The 27,256-nt window shown below is 49.2% G+C and overlaps 9 protein-coding genes across 9 annotated transcripts; 8 read left to right on the forward strand and 1 right to left on the reverse strand.

Annotated features, from left to right (window-relative positions):
* Positions 1-252: 252 nt before the first annotated feature.
* Positions 253-423, forward strand: HD556DRAFT_1247203 (uncharacterized protein; the record flags this gene model as incomplete). Its single annotated transcript, XM_041298677.1, has 1 exon — positions 253-423. A coding segment is annotated over one exon (171 nt), but the record flags the coding sequence as incomplete, so codon positions are not given.
* A 4,836-nt stretch (positions 424-5,259) lies between these two features.
* On the forward strand, positions 5,260-7,687 carry HD556DRAFT_1219147 (uncharacterized protein; the record flags this gene model as incomplete). Its single annotated transcript, XM_041296758.1, has 3 exons — positions 5,260-5,846; positions 5,896-6,302; positions 7,521-7,687. Coding segments are annotated over 3 exons (1,161 nt in total), but the record flags the coding sequence as incomplete, so codon positions are not given.
* A 1,871-nt stretch (positions 7,688-9,558) lies between these two features.
* HD556DRAFT_1219928 (uncharacterized protein) lies at positions 9,559-9,960 on the forward strand (the record flags this gene model as incomplete). The annotated part of the gene is made up of 2 exons (XM_041296773.1): positions 9,559-9,840; positions 9,892-9,960. Coding segments are annotated over 2 exons (351 nt in total), but the record flags the coding sequence as incomplete, so codon positions are not given.
* Positions 9,961-10,918: 958 nt separating this feature from the next.
* On the forward strand, positions 10,919-11,317 carry HD556DRAFT_1410626 (uncharacterized protein; the record flags this gene model as incomplete). Its single annotated transcript, XM_041304154.1, has 2 exons — positions 10,919-11,182; positions 11,206-11,317. Coding segments are annotated over exons 1-2 (155 nt in total), but the record flags the coding sequence as incomplete, so codon positions are not given.
* Positions 11,318-12,657: 1,340 nt separating this feature from the next.
* HD556DRAFT_1213036 (uncharacterized protein) lies at positions 12,658-13,348 on the forward strand (the record flags this gene model as incomplete). Its single annotated transcript, XM_041296605.1, has 3 exons — positions 12,658-12,723; positions 12,775-13,106; positions 13,153-13,348. Coding segments are annotated over 3 exons (594 nt in total), but the record flags the coding sequence as incomplete, so codon positions are not given.
* Positions 13,349-15,398: 2,050 nt separating this feature from the next.
* HD556DRAFT_1247202 (uncharacterized protein) lies at positions 15,399-16,061 on the forward strand (the record flags this gene model as incomplete). Its single annotated transcript, XM_041298676.1, has 3 exons — positions 15,399-15,473; positions 15,523-15,697; positions 15,754-16,061. The coding sequence occupies 3 exons, from the start codon at positions 15,399-15,401 to the stop codon at positions 16,059-16,061; spliced, it is 558 nt and encodes a 185-aa protein (XP_041154561.1).
* A 595-nt stretch (positions 16,062-16,656) lies between these two features.
* On the reverse strand, positions 16,657-17,713 carry HD556DRAFT_1503653 (D-isomer specific 2-hydroxyacid dehydrogenase; the record flags this gene model as incomplete). The annotated part of the gene is made up of 5 exons (XM_041308993.1): positions 16,657-16,707; positions 16,754-17,241; positions 17,293-17,515; positions 17,578-17,618; positions 17,689-17,713. The coding sequence occupies 5 exons, from the start codon at positions 17,711-17,713 to the stop codon at positions 16,657-16,659; spliced, it is 828 nt and encodes a 275-aa protein (XP_041154562.1).
* Positions 17,714-20,334: 2,621 nt separating this feature from the next.
* On the forward strand, positions 20,335-20,644 carry HD556DRAFT_1247205 (uncharacterized protein; the record flags this gene model as incomplete). The annotated part of the gene is made up of 2 exons (XM_041298678.1): positions 20,335-20,463; positions 20,519-20,644. The coding sequence occupies 2 exons, from the start codon at positions 20,335-20,337 to the stop codon at positions 20,642-20,644; spliced, it is 255 nt and encodes an 84-aa protein (XP_041154563.1).
* A 957-nt stretch (positions 20,645-21,601) lies between these two features.
* Positions 21,602-26,649, forward strand: HD556DRAFT_1503654 (uncharacterized protein; the record flags this gene model as incomplete). Its single annotated transcript, XM_041308994.1, has 8 exons — positions 21,602-22,503; positions 22,555-23,303; positions 23,353-23,437; positions 23,490-24,816; positions 24,863-25,003; positions 25,053-25,516; positions 26,028-26,113; positions 26,189-26,649. 8 exons carry the CDS (start codon positions 21,602-21,604, stop codon positions 26,521-26,523), a joined length of 4,089 nt encoding a protein of 1,362 aa, XP_041154564.1. The 3' UTR covers positions 26,524-26,649.
* Positions 26,650-27,256: the final 607 nt, after the last annotated feature.

The raw sequence follows: 27,256 nt of genomic DNA on the forward strand, positions 1-27,256 counted from the left end.
CGACGCTCTTCTCAAAGCCATAGCAGCAGATGAATGTGACAGCATTCCCGATGTTCCTGCCCTCTATTCCTGACGTTTTTTCTGCCTCTTTTATAATTTTGTGTACCACTACCTAGTACTCGCTTATGCTACGTCTGTCCGACTCTCATTATCTTGATTTTGATTGTTGACTCTTTTCTCTGCTAGGTTGATTCATGAGTCCAAGAGCGTGTCTTAACAATGTTTCCTTTAAGCTGCTGTTTCTGATAATTCCATGCCCCACTATGGAGAAGGGGCTTGAACGACGAATTGAACTGCAACACTTGTGGTCTCTATTGTAAATTGGTGAGTGATATTTCGTCTATATACACCATACGGACTTCATTGCTCATTCTAGATAATGCCATACCCCACTATGAAGAAGGGGCTCAAATGACAAATTGAATTGCAATGCTTGCGGTCTCTATTGTAAATTGGTGAGTGGTATTTCGTCTATATACATCATACAGACTTCGCTGCTAATTCTAGATAATACCATACCCCACTATGAAGAAGGGGCTCGAACAACGAATTGAATTGCAACGCTTGCGGTCTCTATTGTAAATTGGTGAGTGGTATTTCGTCTATATACATCATACGGACTTCGCTGAGCAAACGTCTCATTTCATTATTTTCTGTCTCAATTAATATTACAGGAGTTCTATATATCATCTTCGCATCAGCCCCCAGGTACTTCCAGCGACTCGCAACATCAGTGTACGATGAGTCATATTTCATTGAAGCACTAGCAGGTGACACTCATATCTACTCTTACACAGGATACCTGGTGCGTTATCCTCCACATCGCAAAATTCTCCGCCTCCTCTCAAACCTCACGACAACACATCCTCAAAAGCCAGTGTCGCCACTTCGATTTCGACCTTGATGGCCTGTCGACAATGATCCTTTGACCCCCCTCAACAACGGACCCTCGATCCACACATCTTCCTCCATCCGCGTCTCTCCTTTGATCCACATCTCTCCTTTGATCCACGTCTCTCCCTCCATCTGCGTCTCCCCCTCGATGCCTATCTCCCCCTTGATGCCCGTATCTCATCCTCGATGCGCGTCTGCGCAGAGCTTTATCATTGGTATGATCTTTCTTTATTTTTGGCACGCAATTAGCGCTGCTGTAGAGCTAAAATTGTTTTAGCATTTGATCGAACATCGGCGAGGACACTTGCCTTCTTTTGAGGGCCCATTGAGGTCAGATCTTAAAGGTATATTGTTGCGATTGGTGTGATTGACGCAAGGCTACAGGCTACAGGCCACAGCTTCCTTCTTTAGCGCTTGAAGCTGATTCTTCGTGTATTTTCAGTTTTAATTTAAAATATATTTAATTTAATCCATTTGAGCCGGATTGAAGCCTTAGCTAGCCTTAACTACGGCTAGTCCAACCAGGCCAGGCCGTACATTATGTAAGCTATAACCTCGCACTCAGCTCAGCTATCCACAGCTCCGGCCGCGGCTAAAACCGGCAGTAAGCCGGAGCCGCGGCAACACTACCCTAGGTGCAGTTCGATCCCTATGCGAGCCTGCGAGCAAATAGATCAAACTAGTGCTTACTAAGCGAGCAAACGCGTACGTACGCGTGTCGTCGACACGCGTCCTCCTTGTCTTCTTCCTTTCGCGTTTGCTTGCAGCATTTCGCTTATTCGAGAACTCTGCGCATATAGTCCTTACTTATATCGGTTATATAACAATCAAATGACTAACACTCAGACTTCTGGACTCCCTCTAGGAGTCGGAGGTAAAAGTACGTCGGCTCTGACAGCATTTAGGGCTGCAGAGACAAACCCAAACAGAATCGCGGGAGCGATCGGGTCATCTAGTAGCCGTACAACTCGAGCGTCTCGTAATGACATCCTTGCTGAAAACGAGGCACGGGGTAAACGTAACGAAGCACGGGCTGACCGCAGGGCTACAACGACGGATGTCGTCGAAGACGATGAGGATCTCCTGGATGTTCCTGCCGAGGAGCAGCAGGAGTTGCCTAATCCACGGCCTGTCAACACAGACACTCCCATGATTAACCTCTTCAGAGGGTATAATGCGCTTACCCCAGGTTCACGTGCTGGCTTCGAAGCCTTGGTGACAAACGTAATCGCCGCGTCTTCCTCTTCTACCCAGCCTCAACCTATTTCTGACCCATCGGTAATAATGCCGGCATACGCATTCGAAGACGGAGAAGTAAAGTTCTTCACGTCGTTTGACGACGCTTTCGAAATACCTCGCGTAATCATAGACTTGGCCAAGTCGCACATACACGTTCCTCTCACGCTCTTGACGCCCTCGGCCTTCGAAAAGATTCACACTGACCCGTCGTGCATCAAAATGCGCAAAGGGATGATACTTGATGATCCAAAGAAGTTGGTTTTGGACGCGTCTGGTTTCCCGGCGGAGACCACTCTCCAACCGGCAGATTTCCACGAAGCCACCGAAAACTTCATGCAACTCTTGGAACATATAGCCGGACCAGCCATCATAGAGCGCTTCAAACGGCATCGCAAGTTCTGTCTCTCACGGAAACCTTTCATCGACAATTACGAGGCAATTCTTGCCTTCGATATAGAGACCCGGCGTATGTTCTTCAATACTAAAGGATTTCTCACCGAAGCAGCGTACGAACGGCGTTGGAATGACACAATTACGAGGATTTCCCAGAAGAAAGCTGATGAGGCTTCCGCGGCAGCTATTCGCGAAGCCAACAAGGTTGCAGCCTTAGCGGCTCGTCTTGACGGCTCAAGTAGCAATAGCAGGTACCATCCTTACCCTGCAGGTAAACCAAAGTTCGAAGGGTCTGCATCTAGCACGGATGGCAAACCCTTTCGGAAGGGCAAAGGGGCCTCCACCGACGGACCTCTTTGCCTACTCTGCGGTCGGACGGGACACAAAGCCAGCGAGTGCACTCAAACACACACCTTCAAAAACGAGCCAGTCGTTTGTCACTGGAAAGACAAGATCTTGCTCAAAGCTAACTCGTCAATCGTCTGCATCTCTTTCAACATCGGAAAGTGCAACAACACCAAGCACGGACCCGAGTTCATTCACGCATGCTCGGTTTGCGGAAGCACCTCCCACCACGCAGCCGCTCGCTCGTGTTGAAAGAATCGTAGATCGCATCATCACACCTTATAATGCTGATGCGTACGAAGAGTATTTGAGTCGCTTCGACCTGAATGATAAATATCCCCAGCTCGTCTTTAACCTTCGCAACGGCTTCCCTATCGGCAACATACCGCCTCTCACCCGCACATACACACCACCTAATCACAAATCGGCTCTTGAGCATCCCGACGTCATTAGCAAATACCTTTCTGAAGAGTGCTCTCTCGGCCGTATGTCGGGTCCCTTCTCCAAAACACAAATCGAACAAGAACTTGGTAGCAACTTCGTCTCCTGTCCTCTGGGTCTCGTTGAGAAGGCCGGGGAGCCAGGTAAATTTCGCATCATCCGAGACCTCTCCTACATCAACAAGGAAGACGGTTACTCGGTCAATGCCTTTTTGGACGCAGATGACTTCCCCACGGAATGGGGTACCGCATCCCAGGTTGCTGAAATTGTAAGTTATCACTACTGTGTTTTATTAGTGCATACAGGCGCTTTCCTTTTTCTTTCTCTTCTACGCACTCGTCGTACTCAGTGCTCTTCGCACTTTCTTCGCACCTTTTAGCACTTTGCGCACATTTTGCGCCCTTCGTCGCATCTTCTGCGCCTTTTATTACACGCATCTTCTGTGTTCTTATTGCACTTTCTGCAACTTTTGCGCCTTTTGCAACTTTAACGCACCTTTCGCATTGTTCTCCGCGTTTTCCGCACACACACGCGCACATCTGATACGCCTTCAGGTGTCCTCAGCGCCACCAGGCACACAGGCTGCTACATTAGATATTGAAGCAGCCTATCGCACCATCCCAGTCTGGCCCCAACATAAAAGGTTTCTGGTGGTTAGTTTCAATGACCTTTTCTGGATCGATCATACTTTCCCTTTCGGCCTCACGACCGCGGGCGGTGTCCAAGGACATGTCGCCGACGCCACAGTAGACATCCTCACGAACCTCGATGTTACCCCCATCAAGAAGTGGGTAGACGACCACTCTATTTTCCGCTTCCCGTTTGGCGGTGGAATTCTCCTCCCAGACGGCTCGCTCACACCTTACGAATATCCTTTTGGACTCATACAGATTTACGACAAGTCTCGTCTGCTTGGTGTGCCCTGGCACCCAACAAAGTGGACGGACTTTGCATTTATTTTCGTTTATCTCGGCTTCCTCTGGAGCCTCACGGATCGCTCAGTCACCCTTCCGGAATCAAAACGATTGAAGTATTTGAATAAGATAACCAACATTCTGCATCTGCTTAAGACATCATCCGGCAGACCCGGAAAACTCACATATTTCGACGCGATGAGCATCAACGGTACTCTATCGCACATCTCGTTTGTCATCCCTCACGGCAGGTCTTATCTAGCCAATCTTTCGCACTTCATTGCAGGCTTCTCGGAGTCTTCACGCCACGCGTCACGTCACCCACCACCATCGGTCGCTTCAGATCTCGAATGGTGGCGTGTCATTCTAACGAAGGAACCACCTCCTCGTACCCTCATTCCACGCGGCTTACCTCAGGAAATCGACTTGTGGGTCGATGCGTCCACCGATTGGGGTGTTGGTTTGAGTTTTGGGGGTAGATGGAACGCGTGGACGCTCATCGACGGCTGGAAAGGTAGTGGGCGTGACATCGGCTGGCTCGAAGCAGTGGCTGTCGAACTAGCTATTCTCACACTGTTCAACGCAGGTCTGCCATGATCCCTTCATATTATGCACACCTTCTCACTGTTCAGCGCAGGGTGGCGAGACTGCGCAGTCATCATCCATTCCGACAATCAAGGTGTTATCGGTTCATTCAAGCAGGGACGAAGCAGGAACTTCCAAGTCAACCTCTGCATACGGAGATCTGAGGTCATCGCAATGAGTTCTAACGTTATTCACGTTCTTTCATACACAGAGTCAGCGGCTAACTTAGCAGACCCGATTTCACGCGGCGAAGTCGGTTCACCTAGCACGCAGCTCCCACACATTCAACTCCCCACAGAGTTGACAGCCTTCATTTCACCTTATGTTTAGCGCAACTTCGTCATCGTCAGGTGTTTCTGACGCGGTGACAGATCTGTTCCGTTTTCAAAACGCTTTGGTACAGCGTCCAGATCTCGGAGTGTCGCACAGCTCTGCTCACAAGATTCCTAAACCTTGCAAACCCAAACCCAGCTGTAACATCTCTCCATCTGCCTTTCGCCCGCATGTTCTCTCTCGCGATCGCATCCGACTGTGGTCCGCCCCGCATTCGAACTCATTTCATCTTGCTCTTCTTGACGAACTCTCCCCTGACCCTGCCTTACACCTTCTTGACGTGCTGCTCGCGTCCGTCGAACCAAAGACTCGAGAGAACTACGGCTCTGGTTTGCTTCGTTTTCATCAATTTTGCGACTCTCTCTCTATTACTGAAGAGAAACGTATGCCAGCGTCGGAGATTCTTCTTGCCGCCTTCATAGCTCACTGGGCTGGAAAGGTAGCCGCAACCACAGCTGACAATTGGTTAGCCGGTCTGCACTTTTGGCACCAATTCAATAACGCGCCGTGGCACGGTGATAGCCTTCTTCGTAGATCGAAGACAGGTCTCTCTAAGCTCGTCCCGGATTCTTCTAAGCGTCCTCGTCGTCCTCCTGTAACCATTGAACATATGCACGCCCTTTTTTGTAATCTTGACATGTCAAATTCTTTCGACTCTGCCGTTTATTGTACAGCCTCTGTGGCTTTCTGGTGTTGCTGCAGGTACCCATAGTTCTTCTTTCGCACGTTTCTCTGTTTAACGTCTTTGCAGACTCGGCGAACTCGTCGTCCCATCGGCAAACGTGTTCGATCCCTCTCGTCACATCGCGCGTTCTTCCCATGTCAGTCGCAACACGGCAGCTAATGGCACCATGTTTTCGGTTTTTCACATTCCATGGACGAAGACAACGCACGGAGAAGGTGCAGATATAGTTGCCACGAAATTGGACGACCCAACCAACCCATACGACGCGCTGGTTCACCACCTTTCTGCCAACTCATCAGTTCCTCCTCACGCGCCCTTTTTCGCATTCGAGACGCCCGACGGTTGGTCACCCATGACTCGCACCTGGTTCATCACACGCTGCAACAATGTTTGGGCATCCGCAGGTCTGCCTCTGCTGACAGGACACTGCTTTCGTATAGGAGGTGCAACGGAACTCTTGTTACGAGGCACTAGTGATGTGCAAGGCCCGGCTTGAAGCCCTGGGCCGGCCCAAGCCGGGCCCAAATAGGCCGGGCCTAGCCCAGGCCTAAGTCACGGCCTGAGCAGGGCTTAGGCCTGGGCTTGAATTTAGAAAAGCCTAAGCCGGCGGCCCAAGCCGCGGCTTTGGTACATAGAGTATATGACACCTTGTCACGTCAGTGGTCACGCCCCACAAGTATGTGTTTGGCATTTTCTCATTACTGACTCTTACTATGACGCGATTCTAGAACTCGTAAAGGCGCAGCAGGATCTAACAGGTAAGTCTCATCTCAGTATCTTGGTCAGAACTCTTTATTGACGACGTATGTACCTAACAGGTAAGTCTCCTACGTCGCATCAGTACGGCTACTCGAAGTGTAAAGTAAAAGCTAACTCACGTCTCAGTATCTTGGTCAGAACTGAGACGCTCGGGTGGCTGGATGCTGCCTTTTATACAGTAAGTCCTTTTCTAATCTATATTGAAACGAAACATTGATACTTGGAAGATTTCGGCCCCAACGTCACATCTCTCGTCCCTGCGCCTCTTTTCCCTTGCGCTCGGACGATCTATTCACCATGTCGTTCCTCGCCTTCGGTCTCATCGGCAACGTTCGACTCGGAGGGTTTGGACGTCGACAGCGATTCCTCTCAACTTCAACTACATACGCACGTCTGATCTCCTTTCGTCCTGGGATGAGCGACGCTCGACGGAGACTTCAATGGGCGTCATCTCGCGTCACCACATTGCAAGAAGTCGTCGTGTATTCATTATTTGGTATCTTCAGTGTCCATGTCCACCTACAGACATCACCATCCTCGACTGGGTCGGACAACCTTCCGAGTTCAACAGCTGTCTTCCGGCCTATATCACTTCTTACGCCACTCCTCCACACACCCTTCCATCCCTGTCCGAACGTTCTCCTCCTTGTCTTCTTCCCTTCACCTGCTCTCGTCCATCGTCCGTATTCGTCTGAGCCACGTCAGCAGTTGCTGACGTGTGCTGGGCGTTTGCGCATGGTGTTCGTGGTGTTGGGAACAGCATGGTGGAGCTCGGACATCGGTTTGGGCCGCGGCTTGCATGGGCCTAAGCCCCGGCTTTGGGCCGGCTTGGGCTCACGGCTCAGGCTTGAAATCTGGTGAGCCTAAGCCCCCCCCAGGCCGAGCCTAAGCCGGGGCTTTGAGCCCAAGCCGGGCCGGAACATCACTACGAGGCACACCGCCCGATATTGTAGCAGCACAAGGTCGTTGGAAATCCAGAGCGTTCTTAGAGTACTGGCGTCGTATTGAGTCAATTCTCCCCCTTTTTATCACTAATTCATTCAATAGTTCACGTATGTCTCTTGTACACTCTTCCATGGACTCATATCGTCGTCTTTACGGTTAATTCAACGTTATTTCTTGATGTCTCGCAAGATCTCTAGTTGGGGGGTCGCGGTTTTCAACACGACCGTTTGTGAGCCTTGGCTCGTCATGGGTAGTGTCGTGTTTTTCTGAAAACCTCACTTAGTGCTACCTCACACTCGAGGGTTTTTGTCTGCTTGTCTCTGTCCGTCTTTTCTCTCACGTTTTCTTTAGTGCAGGCACTTTCCGGCTCACTAATACCTTCGCTTCGACGGATAGCATCTGTCTGGAAAACCCGGCAAAAGCCGAAACAGACAGCAGCCAAAACCCCCACCCCCAACTTACGAACAATTGTCTTTGTTTTATCGCATACAACACGTCCTTCGTTTAGAATTAAACTTACCGCTACAGTTTCAAACCATCACTAGGCACATCGCAGTAAAGTCTTACAGTTTCGGTCATCGAACCCATCGCAATTGTACCTTGATCTTAATATACACTTGCGTCTATCGCACAAGCACTCTCTCACTGTTCTTGTGCGTCACTTTGTCTTTCTAGCTCAACGAGCGTTTAGTAAGCGCTATGCCAGAACTGATACCGTGTCCGTCAACTATTGTTCTTGTTCACAACCCCAAGCCAACTATCGCATCGATTTGGAAACGATCTCTGGCTCAATGTACACGGTTATAATCGCAAAGTCGTTATATGTCGATCTTGAGTGGCTCCACTCGCATACTGTTCTGAACTTATGTCAATTGCTTGTCCAGCCCGAATGCAACTGCACAACCACAAATCGGGCAACGCGTTCACCTTTTGTCTTGACGATACGCACTTGGCTCGAATGGCTCCGTTTCCGTGGCAGCAGGGACAAAGTATCTTGAAGGAGACAGAGAGGAGATGTTCTTCATGTACGGACGCTATTCCTTTCCTTCTTATCTATGAACGATATTATTCCTAGCGCTCACCCCTTCCAGGGGGTGCCCTACTCCAACGTTGTTGAAGGTTTCTTGGATATTCTCCTACGTGCTGAGGAGTCCCGGCCAAATCATGTGTCCTATGGGACGAGATCGACAAGCTCAGACGCCAACTCTCTTTACACATCCGACCACAAGCAAGAGCCTGAGGCGGCCCAGAGTCGCAAGCTGTCGTTTACCGTGAAACCAGGAGGAATTGCGGGTTATCTCGGTACGCTTATATCAGACGGCTCTCGCACATCCTGATGTTATCCGAAGCGTCCCTCTGCAGAACGCCGTTGATATCCAAGCGAAGACTGATACATATGTGGGACTTCTGCCTGCTCAGAAACGACCTACCGTGCAGCTCACATTAGGAAAACGTCTCATTTCACTGCTGTTACCTTTAGGTTAGTACTGCCCTTGATCAACCATCCCTTATCACATGCTAACGATGTGATAGTCCTGCAAATCAACGCTTCTCTTGACTGGATGCACGTCAACGCAGGTCAAGTCATTTGGCACCCTGAAGACATTACTGATAGTTTCGATATTGTCATCAACGGACGACTACGGGTAATTACCAAGGGAGAAGATGGTAAAGTCATAATTACTGGCGAATACGGACAAGGCGATACTGTTGGAGAATTGGACGTCATCACCAGCTCAGCACGCAGAACAACAATCCGTGAAATCCGTGACTCTGAGCTGATTAGAATGCCCCAGACGCTGTTTAACGCCATTTCCTCAAGGTAAGTCCTCATCTGCTATGCTGTCTGCTCATACTATGCTCAGAAATCCACAGACGACTGCACAGTTACCGCTATCTTTTATAGAAGGCTCGTCTTTAACCATGCCTAGGCTTCTACGAACGATTGCCTCTCGCGTATGCGACGAGATGGATCCGTCGAGCGATATCCAGACATGCAACGCTGCATTCGAACTGGGACGGAACAACACTAACTTAAAGACCGTGGCGATTCTCCCAGCATCGCGAAATGTCCCTATCGATACCTTTTCCCGGAAAATGAAGACTGCGTTGGAAGAGATGGGCGCAAAGACATCGTATATGAATCAAGCCTCTGCGTCAGGTCATCTTGGTCGTCACGCATTCTCTCGTATGGGCACATTCAAGGCTGCAGCTTGGCTTGCAGACCAAGAGCAAAGATATAGAACAGTGCTTTACGTCGTTGATTCACCCGTCAACAGCCCCTGGACGCAGACTTGTATCCGACAGGTAAGTCATTTATAGCTCGCAAGGCTGGAACGCTATAACCCCTTTCGTTAGGCGGACTTTGTGATTGGGATGGGTGATGATCCGAGCATTGGAGAATACGAAAGGCTGCTACTTTTAATGAAGACCACTGCACGGAAAGAGCTTGCGCTGCTCCATCCCCAACGATCCATCAAAGACATCGTAGGTTGGTTGGAGCCTGGAACGCTCTTATATCACCGACGTATTGGTCTCCTGCGAAGCTCGGGCTCAATCTCGGACAAAGTGCGTATCGAAGGTGTTATGTTATTACTTATAGGAAATACTAACGCATTGTAATATTCAGTCATAGTCTTATCGGCGTACCTCGCCGCTGTACCCGTCTGCATCATAAAGGATGCAGCTCTTATTTCTAATCCGAACAGAGCTGGTGAGTCAGTCAATCTATTAACGCACGAGAGAAACTTATTTGAGCCACGTAGGATTTCTCGCTCTTGCACAGTTTTCGGTCGTCTTTTTGTTCGCAACAAAAAACTCAATTCTGTCCTTATCGTTAGGACCAAGGAATGGCTACGAGAAACTCAACTTCATGCATAGGATGGCAGGAAGACCTATGTTCCTCGGCGGATGCATTCGTGGATCCCTGTGGATTCGCAATCATCTACAGTATGGACTTGCAATTCTTGGTCCGCAGAAAGAGACTTCGGGCGTGGCTTCGCTGGCCCTCCTCTCCATCATCGTCCTTATGTCTTTGAAGCCAGTCAGGAGACTGTTTTATGAGCGTTTCTTCGTCGTCCAGTAAGTTTTGTTGCCTCGCGTCGCGTCGCATCACAGCTAACCTTTTCTGAACCGTTTTGACATACGTGGCATTCTTTGTCACCATATGCTACCACACGTTATATGCATCGCCGTGGATATTCCCTCCCCTTGCATCTTACGGCGCAGATGTATTATTGCGCCTATTCCGCTATCGAATCAAGGATGTCACCCTCACTGCGCAGGACGCTCACATGACTTTGGTATAGTATTCTCACGTTGTTCGATGCACTGTTGACTTCATCTTTCACAGATCCGCGTTCATAATTGCGACGATAGCTGGCTTATTGCGCGTTTTCTTTTTCAACAGAGTTTTTGAATACCATCCCTTCACTATCCTCTCGGTATCACCGTCTCATTCTTGCCTCTCCTCACCTTGGTTCCTTCTCGCGGCGCGCAGCGATGGAGACTGGGCGCAGGCATTGAATAACTACACCCGACAGCAAACGAGAACGTTTACAAATCAATGAGAAGTCTGAGGGCAACTCGGGCGCTTTACTTCAAGTCATGCTGGATGGTCCTTATGGAGGGTCGAGCGTCGATCTGGTCTGTACGACAGCGTGTTTCTTGTAGCCGGCGGGTCTGGGGTCACATTCACTCTTGGTCTGCTGGACGACATCGTCGGCAGGTGTGTCAAACTAGGCCGCAGTCAGGAGGAACGAACGAGGAGAATCGAGTTCACCTGGTGCATTGGATCATTCGGTATCTCATTTTTGACTATAGGCGTTACATCATTCTGATCTATTTGCATAGGTCAGATAGAATGGTTTGCATAGTTAGCGTTACATCATTCTGATCTATTTGCACAGGTCAGATAGAATGGTTTGCATTATTACAATACTATATCAACGTCATCATCGCACTAACCTGCAGTGCCAGTTACCAGTACTTTCACCATAATATACTCGCAGTAACATAAAGCTATATTTAATATTTCTACCATCACAAGATATCACCGCCGAATTTCTAGATCTGACGCTTTGGCATTAGTTGCCTGTCTACTAGACCGCCTTCGCACCGAAGTTGGTCATCTGCAGACCTGGCTAGTAGTACGTACAAACAGTCTTTAAGTAGCTAGTAGGTACTAACGATCAACAATTACAAACTTACACGGTTGCTCGCTGACTGCCATCTCCCATGTCTCGTCCTATCATAACCAACGCTACCCTTGTTTCCCAAGCAGCCGTCAAACTCAAGAAGGAAGAAAAGTCCAAGCTGCGCAAGTCCACCGCCGCACCCCATCCCAAAACCCACCTTCTAAAACCTGTCGCCCGCTGTCAGAAACGGAGTGTGCAGCCCATCATCCGACGCCTGACGGTGAACCAGAATGCATGCCAGCAACGTATAATGAGACATATCAAGCATGATGTTGCGCACTGGAAACGCAACGCTCCAGTCTTCCGTCTCAAAGGCGTAAGCCTCAAGGCTCTTGAAAAGCGAAAAAAAAATACTGCCAAAGACCAAGCTCAGGCCGTCATCGACGACATGGTTTCGTGGGAGAGCGATGGAGCCTCTGGAGTTTTCCAGGACGAAGACGGAAATACCTTGGTGGCCTACTTTTCCCGACGACTGCATGACAACCTCGGGGTAAGCGATTATTCCCCTTGAAAATTTGCCGACTCATGACTCTTGCAGAGCGCAGATGGGACTACATATTATACTCCTGGACCGATGACCCCTTCTAGCATGGGACGGTCCCCAGCCTGTCTAGACCAGGCTGAAAAGGACGGTAAAAAGGTTCATTTTGACGGAATCAAGGTAAGAGAATGCACGCTTACATTGAATTAGTACTGACTATTTGAATAGCCAGACAGACTGACCAAAACCATGGTGGCCACTCAGTTGTTGCTCAGTAAGGTGGGAGTCAAGAAATCTGAGCGTGACGGTCGGCATGACCAAGGCGACGCTTTAATGAGGTATGAAAAGGATGGGGAGGACTCTGGCGGCATGATTGTGGCCTCTGAAGGTGAAAAGACCTTTACGCTCAACGGCGTCGAATATCTATACCAGGACGATATGTTCGCCTCAGAGGCTACTGGCGTCTTGCATTTGGTACACGCCTGGCCTGACCAGGGGCATAAAGCTGCAAAGGTTCGCTAACCCTCCCTTACGAATGCTCCGCCTCACCCAACATCATCCCAGCACGGCGTTCATCCCTCTGCTGACATGGTGCGTGGGTGCCGCGGCTCCCAGTACGTTTATCGTTACTTCAAGGATACTGAAGAGTTGGCGCTATGCTTGGCGACTATGTTTCGTACAGCCTTCCCCGAATTCTATTTGAAGTACGAAAGGGCTTTCAAGGCGGGTAAATGGACCGTGGTGGACCCAGGTCCCTTCTTGGGCAGGGCCGTCGTGTGGAAACTTAATGTACTCCCGCACCAGGATGGATTGGATGAGGGGCCAGCAGTCATATTCCCCATGGGGTATTTTTCTGGGGGGGAATGCTACCTTCCTGACCTGAAGATTAAATTAACGTGAGTCATGAGCTTAGAGTCTTAACGTAGGCTCATCTATATCAAGGTACCGGCCGGGAGAGGTCATTATTCTCATGGCAGGCGCGTTGTACCATGCAATTGGAAATTGGAGCCCTGGGGAGGGAGTCTCTGAAGAGGGAATCACTCCAGGGCGGGTTGGTAATGTCTGGTTCTTTCCCCGCTCATCGTACGAGGTGTTGAAAGATAAACCCTCCGGTTGGGCCGTTGATCAAGCAGGCGGCGCTTTAAAGTTTGATGCAAACTGACGCCGTACTGTTCCACGGCCATAGTTTACTTGTAACCTCCGACTAGCAACTGCTATCATTCCAATTTATGTATAGCATCAAGTTCTATTTCTCCAAGGTGGAAAAGCAAGAGGCTTCGGAGCGCAGAGAGAACCCACAGCCCTGGCGAGCGTCTACAAAATCCATAGCCGAGGACCCCTATCATTCTGCTTTCTGCTTGGCCCGTTTTCGCTTCTCCGGCCCTTTGTTTTACTGGTTGAATTTCCCAAAGGCAAGGCCTGCCCTCGCTAAATCTACTGCAACGATAGCATCCGGGGTAGCGCAGAGCCTAGCAATGGCCCACGCTTCAGCTGTCTCTGAGCTGGTTTGATGAGCAAACGCAGCAGCCCCGCGCATGCATGAGTCTTGACGAGTTTTTTGTTCTCCTTCGCAGCTGCGAAGGTTGAAGTGCAGCCGCAGCGCCAAGCTCAGGGCGTCAAGGCGTAAGTTGCATGAGCGCCGGGAGTCCACATCCATCTCCTACGAGATACGCCTCATATCTGGTGATTCCCTCTTCACCTTCTTTCTTTCACCATTGACTCGACAGTCACTCTGCACTTCGTTCCATTGACATCACCCTTACCTCGAATGCAACCCCTCCCTCTCTTCGAAGCTCCACATTCAGATGTTTACCGCAATGGTCCGCTCCTGTAACCTCTGCCATTTTGCAGCCTCAAGCCGCACTAATGTTAATAACCATGTCCTTGGCCAAAGTATGGTCCCATCACCTTCAAGGCTTCCCTACGCTATGGACCTGCTAGCCTATCCATGTAGCGTCACCTATAATGTATGTTCGGGCCTCTTCCGCAGAGTTCAGTTTGTTATCTCTCGGCGGCAAGTGAATCCGGTAGCGGTCACAGCTTCCTCAACGCTTTCTGTAGCCCCTGGGTCGACACGCGAATGGCTGAAACTGTGTTATGGGAACTGCTTCATGAATTGCTGATCTCATAATGATACAGAATCAACCTTGGGCACACCAACGTATTCACGTTGAACTTCCGGTGCGTATACGTAAACTTTCACTCTTGGATTAGTGATTTAAACGTGGACGATAGGGCCTTGCAGTTCCGATCGTGAAAACCACGCAGATACAAGATTCAGACGTTGTCATTGCATTCAAGAACCTCAAGGATAGAGTGCAGAGCGGCATTCAGAAGTACAGGGGGAGATCTAGGCACGTAAGGCCACAGCCGCATCCTATGATCAATGATTTCTCTCGTCTGGCCAGGAGACTTCGCGCAAAATCTGTTGGAGTTGTCCTCGGCGGTGGTGGGGCTCGTGGCATCTCGCATCTCGTTAGTGATATCTCTACGCACTTATCATCATCCGCTGATAAGATGACAGGGCGTCTTGCGTGCGCTCGAGGAGCGTGGTATTCTCATCGACTACATCGCAGGCACGAGTATCGGCGCACTTATAGGCGGTCTTTACGCACGCGAGTGCAATATTATAATGAGCGCCAGTTGTGCCAAGCAGTTCAGCGGAAGAATAGGAAATATTTGGAGGATACTTTCAGACGTTACATATTACCTCGTCGCTTGCACCGCAGTAAGTCATCTGATCACACTTTGTATCGTCCCACGCATTCACATCTCGCCTTAGGGGCGTGAGTTTAACAGAACTGTATACAAAGTAAGTTTTCGGCAAGTTAGCATGGATTTACAATTTTAACGCATCTGTCAGGCTTTCTGCGATCTTCACATTGAAGGCATGCGGCTACCGTACTTCTGCAATGCTATGAACATCAACGCATCTCGCACGGAGATCCACGAAAGAGGTTATGCCTGGAGGTTCATCTGTGAGGTCGTCGAACTGATTTTGTTGATACGGACTCACAAATGATACAGGCGCTTCCATGACTCTGGTTGGACTGCTGCCTCCATTATGTGACAATGGCAACGCGCTTGTTGGCGGTGGATATAGTGCGCTCCTTCGTTCAACCCTGCGTCCACTTGAAGAATCGAAACGATCATTCCTCGCGCCTTCACTCCAAATCATTATGCAGAAGATGAAGTGGGATGATGAAGAAGATCCTACCGACTTGGACGATGACGATTTCAGTGCATTTGAAACGCTCCACAAGGTTGCTTCTACGTCGCTTGCAGATTCTAGTCCGTTAACTTTATTTACAGGATCTCAAATTGTCGATGGATGCCGCGTTCACAATTGACCAAGACCTTATCGCTAGTGCGGTTAGAACGCTATCATTGCAAACATTATCCGCCTATCGCAGCGGGATGTTGCTGAATTGGAATGACGCTGAACTGGCGCTTTATCTCGTGTACATCTTCGGCGAGATCGTGAAAAGTAGGTCATATCTTACTGTGACTACTCAAGCCTCATCTCATGACTCAAATTCGCAGCTGGAGGAAAGGGCCGTGCGGCTTTCTGCGTCGCTCCCATCGTGCCAAAGGAGAAACGCCGCGAAGTAGATTATTCTGAATATCCATTGACTCCTCATGGGGAAACATTACTAGCTCTTGGGCAGAACGGCGTATCTGCGTTCCCTCACCGCGTAGTTGTCATGCAGTCCTCAATTGGACTAGTCGCGTGCAATCATTCGTCTTTTTCATTGCGTGCCGTTTTCAGCGATAATAGACTTTTTTTCGGCCTTTGTCATTACCTCACAGAATATACTCAATTCTACATTTTGCCTTTGCATGCTAACTGAGTACGATGCAAGTCCAGGAGCAGCAAGCGCTCTGATACTCGCATGCCCCTTTCAACGTTGGCAGACCGCTTTCGCCGCAAACTGTTCAAGCCATTATCTACTTTAGCACGGTCTCAGATTCTTCTGCTAATCCTGGTCGGTGATCTCCATTCCCAGCGCTTGTGCAATCATACCAGCGTCTATCGTGCCGAACATCCACCGACAATATGGAAATACACATGCAGCGTGACCAGAACTCTAGGCCTCAATCTCCCACTTAGCCGAACTCTATCCGCACTTCGTTAGCGCTGTCGAACCAGACTATAATGTCATTCTGATGAGGTTGAAGATCAATCTTCTCCATTATACGAGCCGCGTTCTATCATTAGACGAGGGAAGGCAGTTGTTCCTTCTATGTCATGCCTTGTCCGGCCTGCTGCTAGCGATTACAAGATAGTCGAGTTGCCGATTCCCGTCTTCAGCTCAGGGACAATATCTTCCCCGATGCCACCCAGTACAAAAGCTTTCAAGTTTCCCAACGCTTGCAGTTCTTTTGCCCTCGATGACTCCGCTGATACTCCCCCAATATGCGGCAGAAGCGTACATTGCGGGAAAGTCAATCTACGCGCGGTTCATCGGGGTATACATCCAAGCCGACTGACGAAAGCTAAAAGTTGTGAGCAAAGACGACAAGACAATAGAAGAAGCGTTACATGACCGTCCTCCAGCGCTCGTATCATCGCCTCTTGGTCCACCGTTCGTCCTCGTGACGTATTGAGAAGCACACTTCCGCGTCGCAGGGTCCTGATCTCCTTCTCTCCAATTATACCAGCTGTGGATTGGTTGAAAGGGACTCGTAGGCTCAGCACGTCAGCCTGCTTCCACAGCTTCTCCAGGCTTGAGACATATTCGCACCAGTCTGGTACGGATTCTGCCTTCCTTCGTGAGAAGCATACGATGCGCATCGGAAAGGCGTGCACAAGGCGAGCGAATCTCAGACCGATGTCGCCCAAGCCGAAGATACCAAGCGTGCGTCCAGTAATGTCGTCAGTTTGCGCTGCATTACAGGGTGTCTTCCACGTACCAGAGCGAAGGGAGCGTTCTGCCATCGAGAAGCGCCGCAGGCACGATATCATAAGGCATAAAGTGGTAGTAGCAGTAGCATCCTCGTTCGCTCTTGGAGTATTCGACACCAATATTCCTGGGGCAAATGCACGTTAGCGATAGTTGTCTGACTGAGAGCGGACGCTACCTCGTTCTTTGCAGGCTTGCACGTCGATTTTATCGTAACCACTGCTACTCTGAGCGATCCAGCAGACCTTGCTCGTATCGGCTAAAGCGTGGGTTAATGGCGCGTCCAATTTTCCTATGACTGCAGAAGATGCGTTGCACCTGTACAAGGCGACAGTCCCTTCATACGGCCCATTGGGCCCGAATGAGGAGAGGAAATGAGAACGAGGTCCTGATACCAGATGCTGAGAGGGGAAGGGATGATGGCGCATAAGCTGGAGGTGCATTGAAAGGGAAGCCAACTTACTACAATTTCAGCGACCCCACGAAACATCTCCTCGAACTCATCTTAGACATACTCAATCTCACCTGAAACGCATCAGGGTCCAACGGATCATTGGATAAACCAGATACTGACCGCACACTAATATGCGGGGGAACATTTCGGGTTAGTATGCTGATTATCACAAGCCTTGTGGGTGAGGACAAGACTCAGGAAACTGTTATCTTTCATTCATCTAACGCGTGTTGAGAACATGGGACTAAAATAACTAGTCGGCATACCTTGAGGAGATCACATTCTACCCGAAGCTTGAAGGCAAACAAATTTGGGCACAATCGTCATGGGCAAAGGGGGAGGAAAGGTTCGAAATCGATAATGGCGTGAATTCGATGGAACTAGTAGTCTACGCAAATTGAGCAGCGTAACTAACTGGGAACAGGTTGTCCTTGGTCAGTATATGATAGAATGGTCGGAAAATAGGAAGTGAAAGCACCAAGGTAAGTGCGCTCGACGAAAATCAGACGGGGTAGATAAGGTTGCTCCAGGCTCGTGGCCAAACCTTGATAGAAGTGAGAAAGACGTTACTAATTCACATCGTGAGGTCGAGTGAATTCGAAGTGAAACACACTACATAGACGCACCTGAAACGTGACATCAAAACACGACTAGCCATATGCATCACATGATCAAGAAGTATTGGGCGCTGTCAGGCTTGCATGTAACCTCAACCAAGGAATTGTACCACACGCTCGGCACGTTGATCCATGACCGGGACCGTTTCGGAAAACGTTGTCAGCACTTAATGTAATCAAAAAAGTGATACCCGGTTAATCTCGCCAAAATTAGAACCACATACCACCCGCAACAAACGCTCGAGCGCTTGACCCTCGCTAAATTTGTTCACCATCCGGATATAGAGGGGGAGGAGGAGGTAAGTCATCCATACCTTTTTTTCCATTGCACCGGCTGACTTCAAACGTTTGTCACCTTACTCTACGCACCTACAGCTCGCTCCCACACTACTTCGTTCATCTCCCGGCTCCATACTACTCGACCTATACCATTCATCTGTTCTCACCTCGTACGTTTGGTTCCAACTCGAAGCTCAGCGTCACAATCTTGTCATCATCCATCCTCGCGTTCACACTCGCTCTCCCCATCTCACACTACCCTGAGATTTCCATCCAATCAGTCTCACTTAAGCTCTGCACACGGTTTGACTTCGATATGCATTTCCGTCTTGCGGCTGCAGTATTGAACCACCCTCATTCGATATCTCCGGTTGAAGAGGGCAGGTCGTGAGGACTGGACGAAGGTTTCGCGTCATTCACCGGCCTACTATACTATCCATACACCCTGGTTCAATGTCCTCGTGCAGCTGGCGAGCCTCATTCGTGCACCTGCCGTTCTTGGCCTCTCCACACTCCTGCAGGATGATCCTACACGCTCATCAGCCAGAACATGTCTCTCATCTCTGGTGATCAACTTGAAGCCCAGCGTTTGCAAGTCGCACGCACGCTTGGACGACCTGCCAAGATCCTCGTTTTTGACGAGTGTACCTCAGCGCTCGATCTAGCCAACCAGACGGCTGTCCTGGAGACGATACTATCGCTGGTCCATTGCTCCACGGACATGAAATCGATTTTCTTCGCCCCCTTCCTTCCACAATTTGTACAGACACATCTATCTCATCTTGTAGTCCTCGAAATTCTGTACTCCCCGCACGAAAACCCGGATCAAGTTGTGTTGCGTAGTACCATGTGCCAAAAGTTCCCTTTTCCCACTCCTTCTCGACTTCTTTCTGGCCTGCCCTCCATTCACCACGACCTCCGGGCGCCTCGACATGTTCTGGACTTGTCAAGTCGCACACAACGATGATCCCGCGCGAAAAATCGCGCCGCCCGCATGTCTCCTTCCCAAGTTATGGCCCGAACTTTGTTCTTGGTGGCCTTACTGGGAGGAACGTGCATCCGTGATAGAGGTAAATACTCGAGCCGTAAGTTTTTTTTAAATTATCACACTCCATATCGTTAAATCGTGCTTGAACGCAGACGATTGTTATCGACGACACGACAACTTTCTGACAGCAGTCGGCAATAGCTCGGCTCAACCAGTTAACTAGCTGTGTCCAGGACATCGAAACCCTTCTTCCACCTTTCATGCACAGCCCTTCTCTATGACCCAGACGGATGGTGATGGCGGACAGGCATTCTCGACGATCCTTATACATTATCAGCTATGGGCCCCTGGGGTGTTTTACGGCTCACTCAGGTCGCTTTTTTATTTTCTTTGCTCAGGCACATGAGAGAGCCATTGTGATCTGATCAAAGTGCGTATGTCAGAATATCGTGGTCGGCACTCTTTTTGAGGTGCGCTCGCTGCCTTCCGACTTGAAGCTTGAAGCCCCGGTTCTCTTCTCTATTCACCGCCCAGCGCTTCTCATCTTCTTGCTATGCGTATTCATTTAGATAAAGGCATATACTCACCTCGTAAGTCTCTTCTTAAATTATCACGTTCAATATCGTTGAATCATGCTTGAATAGACGTCGATCAGCGATATTGTGCCCATTTCCACCCTTCTGAGCCACGCACAATTCCTCTGGACACCCGTCTGGCCCGTTTGGCTCTCGTATGCACGACCTTTAGGCATTCAGCAAACGGGGATCGACTCATAGGCGGCATCGAAGGTAGACAGCGTGGAGAAGGGCTATCAACGACAAGTCCATTCATTTACCTTTGTGCGTACTCGCTTGATTTCTCATCGTCAAAACCTCTGATGCGATGCTAGCCCAGATTCTCGACGGACGCAGCGCCAAAGAGGTTCTCACCGCATTTTTTCACTCAATACTTTTCCCTAGGTTGTTTGGCGCTGTAAAACCTCAGACGTTCGAGGTGCTAGATGTCACCGTGGTGAGTTTTCTAGTTTTCGTACTACTCAACCAGGAGCACCAAGTCTGCGTTACAGTCACGCGTTTTGGATCCTGAGATAGAGCCACTCCTGACCGAGAAAGTGGATATCTTTTGGAAGGGCATCGAAAGCGGAGCGAACCGGCGTGGTCAAGTGAGTTTTTTTTCTGTCTACGCTGCATAGTCTCCGTTAATCTCGTTTCATTCAGATGATCGTGACAAATTATCATATACTCTCCTCCGACACGTGGTTACCACTTTGATTCACCGCTGTAATGGTTCAGAACACCTTTTGGTTGTCGCCAACCTTGTCGTCGATCAGAACTACCTCATTCCTGCAGGTGCGACTGTTATTGGCGACCATTGGTCAGTACGCAATCATTTTCGTCCTCTCACCTTTGAGTCTGACGCTTGTGCTTCAGGGCTATCGCAAACGACCCTGAAGTCTTCCCCGACCACACAGGTTTAATCCTCAGCGTTGGATTGACGATACAGGTCGTGTGCGCGATGATCTCCGCTTTTTGGCTTTTGGCTTTGGCCGTCGGTGAGTAGTATCGTTCATCTCTCGACTATTTCTTACGCCTTACTTGAAAATGTCAGAGTGCGTCCCAGTCAACATCTCGCGAATCGGTCGATCTTCATCACTACGGCTCTCATTATGTGGGCTTTTCGCTTTTCGGAGAATCCGAAATTCACGTTGCTTCGAACAGCAGCCCAGACATTGTACAATGCGGTCAATAATAGCATTGAACATGGCGCTCGAAAACTTGTGGCTTAGCTAGTACTATACATGCGAGTCAACTGTAAGGCTGGTCTACTGCATCCATGAACCGCGTTGGGTAAACGTAAGTCTGGTCACATACTTGTATTTAAACGCAAGACCGGTGAAACACTGCAAGGCTCACACCAGGCTGGCGCCCATCGCACGTCGGCCACCATCTCATACCTGATCAATATCAGACATAATTGATCATGTAAGCTTTGCAAGGCCATGTACGTTTCGTGCTGTTTTGTTGATGCTGATGATATAATCTTTCTCCAATAATACTCGAACGTTTTCACAATTCCTAATCGGGTAATGTTACGTGTTGTGACATTTGAAGAGTTTTGCTGATGTGCCGGTAGACAGTTTGCTGACTCGATGGCTTCCTCTGCGACTCTGGGAGAGTTGTGCTGTACCTACGCAACCCATGTATGCAAAGACACCTCATTCCCTGCTCCTGTAACATCTACGTGCCCACTACTCCGCAAATTTAGGATTGCTTTTACTCCCTATGGCTTTATTTGCAGCTTTCATCATAAAGCTGTTCCGCCCAAGGCACTACTGCAGCACATATGGCATAAGTCACACAAGCAGGATTGTAATGCTTATTTTAAGACAGAATTTGTTGCTGCGGTCGCACATATCCTACAAAGCCACTGCGTACCCCCAGATATGGATGTAATTTCAATCCCTAGCGCCGTGCCCGACCTTATCCCAGGACTTGAAGCTGTCTTCTCCTTCAAGTGCCCTGCTACAAACTGTCTGGAGTGGTTCAAAGCAGGGCCGGGCGAAACTACTGGGACACAGCAGCGCCGCATAGTTTTACACTGGAATAGCTCGCACCGGACAGCTGGGGGCAGTGGGTCACCTCCGTTTGAAGGTCGGTATATAATTCGTCCATACCATAACGTCGTCGATGCCAGGGACCCCCTGGTACGAACCGTCGTCATCTTGCCAAAAACCTGGTCCCCACCCATCCCTTCCCCCGCTACATCCACGAGCATCCAAGACGCACCCACTATTCGCATACCCGTTGAACACTCCTTTCTGAGTAACATAAAGTGGCCTCACTACCTGCAAAGCTTGCAGGCAGACCCCGCTAAGCTTCGAGCGCTTGTAAAGCTGCCCAACCCGCACCGCGTCTCACATTTGTCTGAGAGGCAAGAACGCTTAGAACTTGGCCTGTCTGAGGTTCACAATCTTTACAAGAGCTATCTTAAGGACGCCAATCAATTTGTTGAATCACACCATTCAACCGTTCGAAGCGCCCTGACGTTTGGGTAAGTTCTATTTTATAGTAAACGATCTTTTAAACTTAAGCACCATCCCAGCACCCGTGCCAAGTACAGGCTACTCTCAGAAAAAACTTACTATGCATACAGAACGCCCATGATCCGGACCATTTGCATGCTCATTCGCTTCATGCATTTCAAAATGCGCAGAAAAAGGAGCCGCTCTACTGGAAACAAGTCTCTTCAAGCTAAACGGTCCCTTGGCACATTCACTGTGGCAGGGAATGCGGTACAATTTATGGCTGCCCAGGCACTCTATCGATATATCATTACCACCGAACGCACAAGCTCCAACATCCTCTCAGAACTTATTCACGACTTGGTAGCCTCATTAGTCAGGCAGGAAATTAGGAGCAGCGAAGTTATGGAGTGCCCCACAGACCAAGCTTTATTCTTATCTTCTATCCGAGGCGAGGACCAATTTCAACGTGCTAACCCCCTTACTCGAGATTGCGCTCAATTCTCTCACAACTTCTATGCTATTATCGCCCAGTTCTCCCGACTCAAGGATGGCAATATTGCAAAATTTACGCCTTTCGATGAGGCCAGCTGGATGGAGGGAAAAGGGGAAGGGTATCAAGCAACTGGACCGGAAGAGTTGTTGGAGGTAGATGGAGCGGCTGAAGGTGAGATGGAATTAGAAGAAGACGGCGAGGATGAGGACCAGGACCAGGATGACACCATGTTTGAGTTGTTTTCTGATGAGAGCGACTCAGAAGGTGAGGCGGATGAAGAAGGTTACCAGCAAAGTGCAGGCGGTGAATACCTGGGGTGCATTGCGGCGGAAGGTTAGCCTTTGCTCAAGATTCAAGAGATGTACAATATTAATATTTTTAGGAACCTTTATGGAGGCAATCAGCTCATCGTCGCATAGTCTTGGAACCGCCAAAAACATGGCGGATCCATCATCAGATCTGCTGGCGTGCGTATTTTAATATCATCCTGAGCTTGTATGATGACTGATTGCTGGCTAGAATTATTGCAGAAGAAGTGCGCTTCTTGAAGCCAGTGGCCGGCGAGCACCCTGGCTATTCTACCCCCTTCGATAGATTCAAAGGTACTTGGCATGCTGCCAGTAGGGAGGCGTTTAGAGAGTGTCGCAAATTTGGATTTTCTTTTAGCGCAGACGGCCAATGCCTCACTATACAGGACACAAATCTGCAGCCCAAGACTATTCCGTTCTCACAACTTGCGACCTGCGTGCAAATCCTTTTCAGACAGTTGGATTCACATATTCTCCTAACCATTCCCAGTGATCTTCACCATTTGTACCACGAATTCGAAGCGGACAAGTTCACTGACAACCTTGTCGAACCAAAATCAATTTTTAAGCAGGAGGGTAACACTCAAATCCTGGCGCGGATCATTGCTGAGGTTCAGGCTGGCATACTAAGGCCAGGTATGACAATAGACGAGAAAGCAGCCCATCAGCAGCTCAAGCAATGGGATGATATTGTGCCTCTAATCATTGCTGCATTTTGCCTTACCTGCGGAGTTCCTCCTCGTGGTTTCCAGATTCATTCTATGTTATTCGACCACTGCCCGATTACTGATAAAGACCGTAACCTCTTCATTATTGACGGCTTGCCAGCTCTTGGCAACCCAGTTGCAAAGCAGCGGGACAAAGGCGTTCAAGAGTGTCTCTGGCTTTTCCCACAAGCCCTTGCTCGACCATTTCTATTTTACCTTGGAGTTCTTAGGCCTACTATACAAATACTTCTCAAGGACCTTGGGTACAACACCGCATACCAAGGTACCCACATTTTTACCCGTGCAATTCCACAGCGTCGACCAGACCTCTCACAATTCTGGAATGGAAGTGATGTCAACCAGGCCCTTCAGCAGGCCACTACGTCACTCCCAATTCAGCTAACTTGCGCAATGCTAAGACACATCATCATTGCAGTATTTCGTCAGCACTTTCCAGATCTTTGGGATCATGATGGTCTGTTTGGGTTGTCCATGACAGACCGTCAAGCCTCACAAAGCGGACCACTGCACTACGGACAAGTTTACTCCATCCCACCCGCCCTAGGCATGACGCTTCAACAGGCAAAGCGCTACATCACCATTAGCCAGATGCTGCAAACGACTTACGGACTCAGACCTGCAGATGAAGCCTGGAAGGACTTGTTGATCGGGTCCCATTTATTTGCGACGTCCAAACACCTCGATTATGCGTTCTCCGTTGCTCGATGGACTGTAATGCAGCAATATGGCCTATGTGGCAAAGCTTCTGAGATCAAGATGATGGCTCAGAATGTTCTAAAAGGCGCTCCTTACATTCAGAATCACACTGCGGTGAGCATTGTTCGGATATCAGCAGCCCAGAATAACTTATTTCTAGGCATTCCCATCTAAGATTGGGGACGCTGTACTAATTCAAGTGTCAAGCGCTGTTCTGTTTGGACCAAACGCGCCAGAGAACTTTAGCACACCACCCCTGGGCGGGTATCTGCCTACTGATATAGCTCATGCCGTAGCTTTTGTAAGTGCGCAGGACGCTACTTTCTTCAAGCAGTCTAACGTTACTCTAGATTATATTAGCCATTGAAGAGTGGGCTGACGGTGCCTTCCAGCCAATGCAACTAACTCAATCGTCCGCTTCGCGCCATCTCAAGGAGCTTCACGCTGCAGCAGAGAAGATCATGGGTCTACTCAAAGTATCCAATACTGAAGGGTGGATCAAACTAAGCGCTGAGGTCCACACTTTCCGACTTACGCGCTTTGTAGCCAGGCAGGTATGGAATGTTCGAGGTCTGCCGCTGGCAGAAGAAGGTGGGATCAACAGTGAACTGCCTCCATTGCCATTAGCTGCAGCGCCCCATGGCCAGCTGCCTTGTTACGTCCCATCAACATGTGAACAGGCCCTTCATGCCATCGGACCTTTGAAGGCGCGCGTCTGCGCTATGAGAGGAGCTAAGGAGGGCAAAGAAAATGATGGAATCACTTTCTTGCCTATGAAGCGCAAGGCCAAGCTCACCAATCAACATGTCAACAAGTAAGTTTCCTTGCAACGTTATAGCTGTCAATTAAAGACTTACGGCCCATAGAAAACAGAAGTGCAGTTAGCATCTGTTTCAGAGCATTGCGTTTGGTCGGCAGGATACCCATTCAATTTCATCCCTGACTCTACGAAGTAGGTATCCTGAATTATCTTATGGAATTTGCCGGGCTCTTTTTTATTTCGTACTCCAGTAAAGTCTAGAGTATCGCCGCTGCTCTCTAACAGTTTTGTGTATCTGTATTTGTGTATCCACCCCTTCCATTTCTCCAATGTTGCTGATTGGCCTCTGTGCTCGAGGGGTGATCTTCCAGTAAGTGAAATCCAGTACATTCCATCAAGACGTTCCCGGTCTCCTGATTTCAAGCATAGCGCAATGGTGCCAGCAATTGATAGGCAACTGGATACCAGTGCTGTCGATTTTCACCCTACTTTGGTCTCGACCCTCTCCGCGCACTCCCCCAAACCCTGCCCCCTTCGTTCAACTCCGCTGAGACCCGCTCACAAGACTATATGCGCTCTCTGGGCTACTGAAATCAAATGCTGCTGCTGTTAAAAAAGATGAGCGTGGTAGGTGGATGGAGCATATCGAGGGTTTGTCTGGGATGAGCGTATCGTCCCACAACTTTCTTTTTATGATGATTGATGCCCATGCCTGACGAACGCTAGGCTCAGAAATCCGTGTTTGCGGAAAAACAACATCCCTGCTAAACACGCTCCTCCCAACCTCACCCTCCTCTCAAGTCAACCTCCAATCAAACATCAGCCTCCCTACGTCAGAAAATGCGCCGCCCCCAATCCATGCAAATTCACATGCTTCGATGCTTTCTGATCCATTGTCCGTGTCTACGTCTGCTCTGACACTCTCTGCAATTCAGGAGGAGGGAGAGCAAGGGGGGTCTTTGCTCCATGCGTTGATATCAGCCTTGATCGAACCTGTCCAGTTCAGCGTTGATGGCAAGACAGATAAAGATGGCGAATTCCAGGAGAATATTGTTAGGTGAGTCCAATCTTAATCGCACCTTTCCTTCCTGTTTCCACTCTCGCATTGGGTTGTTGATATTGGGACGGAACTAGGATATTGTATACATCAGCGACGAGCTGCAACGGCACTTTTTCAGCTGTACAGAAACATAGTCTCTGCAGGTTCTTGGGAAGGATTACCACGACACAAGGGGAGGAGAGCTTGAATTTTGGATTGATGGATGGGGAGCGGGAGGAGTTGGGCGGGGCTGCAAGCTCGTGATGCGATGCATTCAGTGAGCCTGCGAAGCGCATGAATAAGCTAACTTAAATAATTAGTTTAAATAATGCCAGTAGCACAAAATATAAAACGCACATCATAAGACAGCATTTGTAGCTACTTGAATTTGTGTAATTAAACTGAGTCGGCGGAAATATAAGACTGGAAGGTGCACGTGGGGGCGCCTGGGGTTGAATCGCTTTTGGTACCTAAATCTCACATTTTCGTGATGTAGATCTAGGTAATAATCCCTGAACCAGAATAGTGCAACATTATAGTATGGTGGGACATTTCCTTGAATCCAGATTTTTTGAGCAGGGACACCCAAGTGGTGGTAGGTGCTGCCCCTATCCAACACATCAAATTCTGGAGGGTGATCCCAGGGCTGCCCTGCTGCATCAGTGCAGAACACAGAGCCAACGTGGTGTCCTGTGCAGAGCACAACAAGTCTAGCCACCACAACATGATCCGGATGGGTGACTATCTCTATTTGG

Source organism: Suillus plorans, assembly GCF_016647745.1.
Source record: "Suillus plorans strain S12 chromosome Unknown HD556scaffold_82, whole genome shotgun sequence".
In the NCBI taxonomy this organism is placed as follows: Eukaryota; Fungi; Basidiomycota; class Agaricomycetes; order Boletales; family Suillaceae; genus Suillus; species Suillus plorans.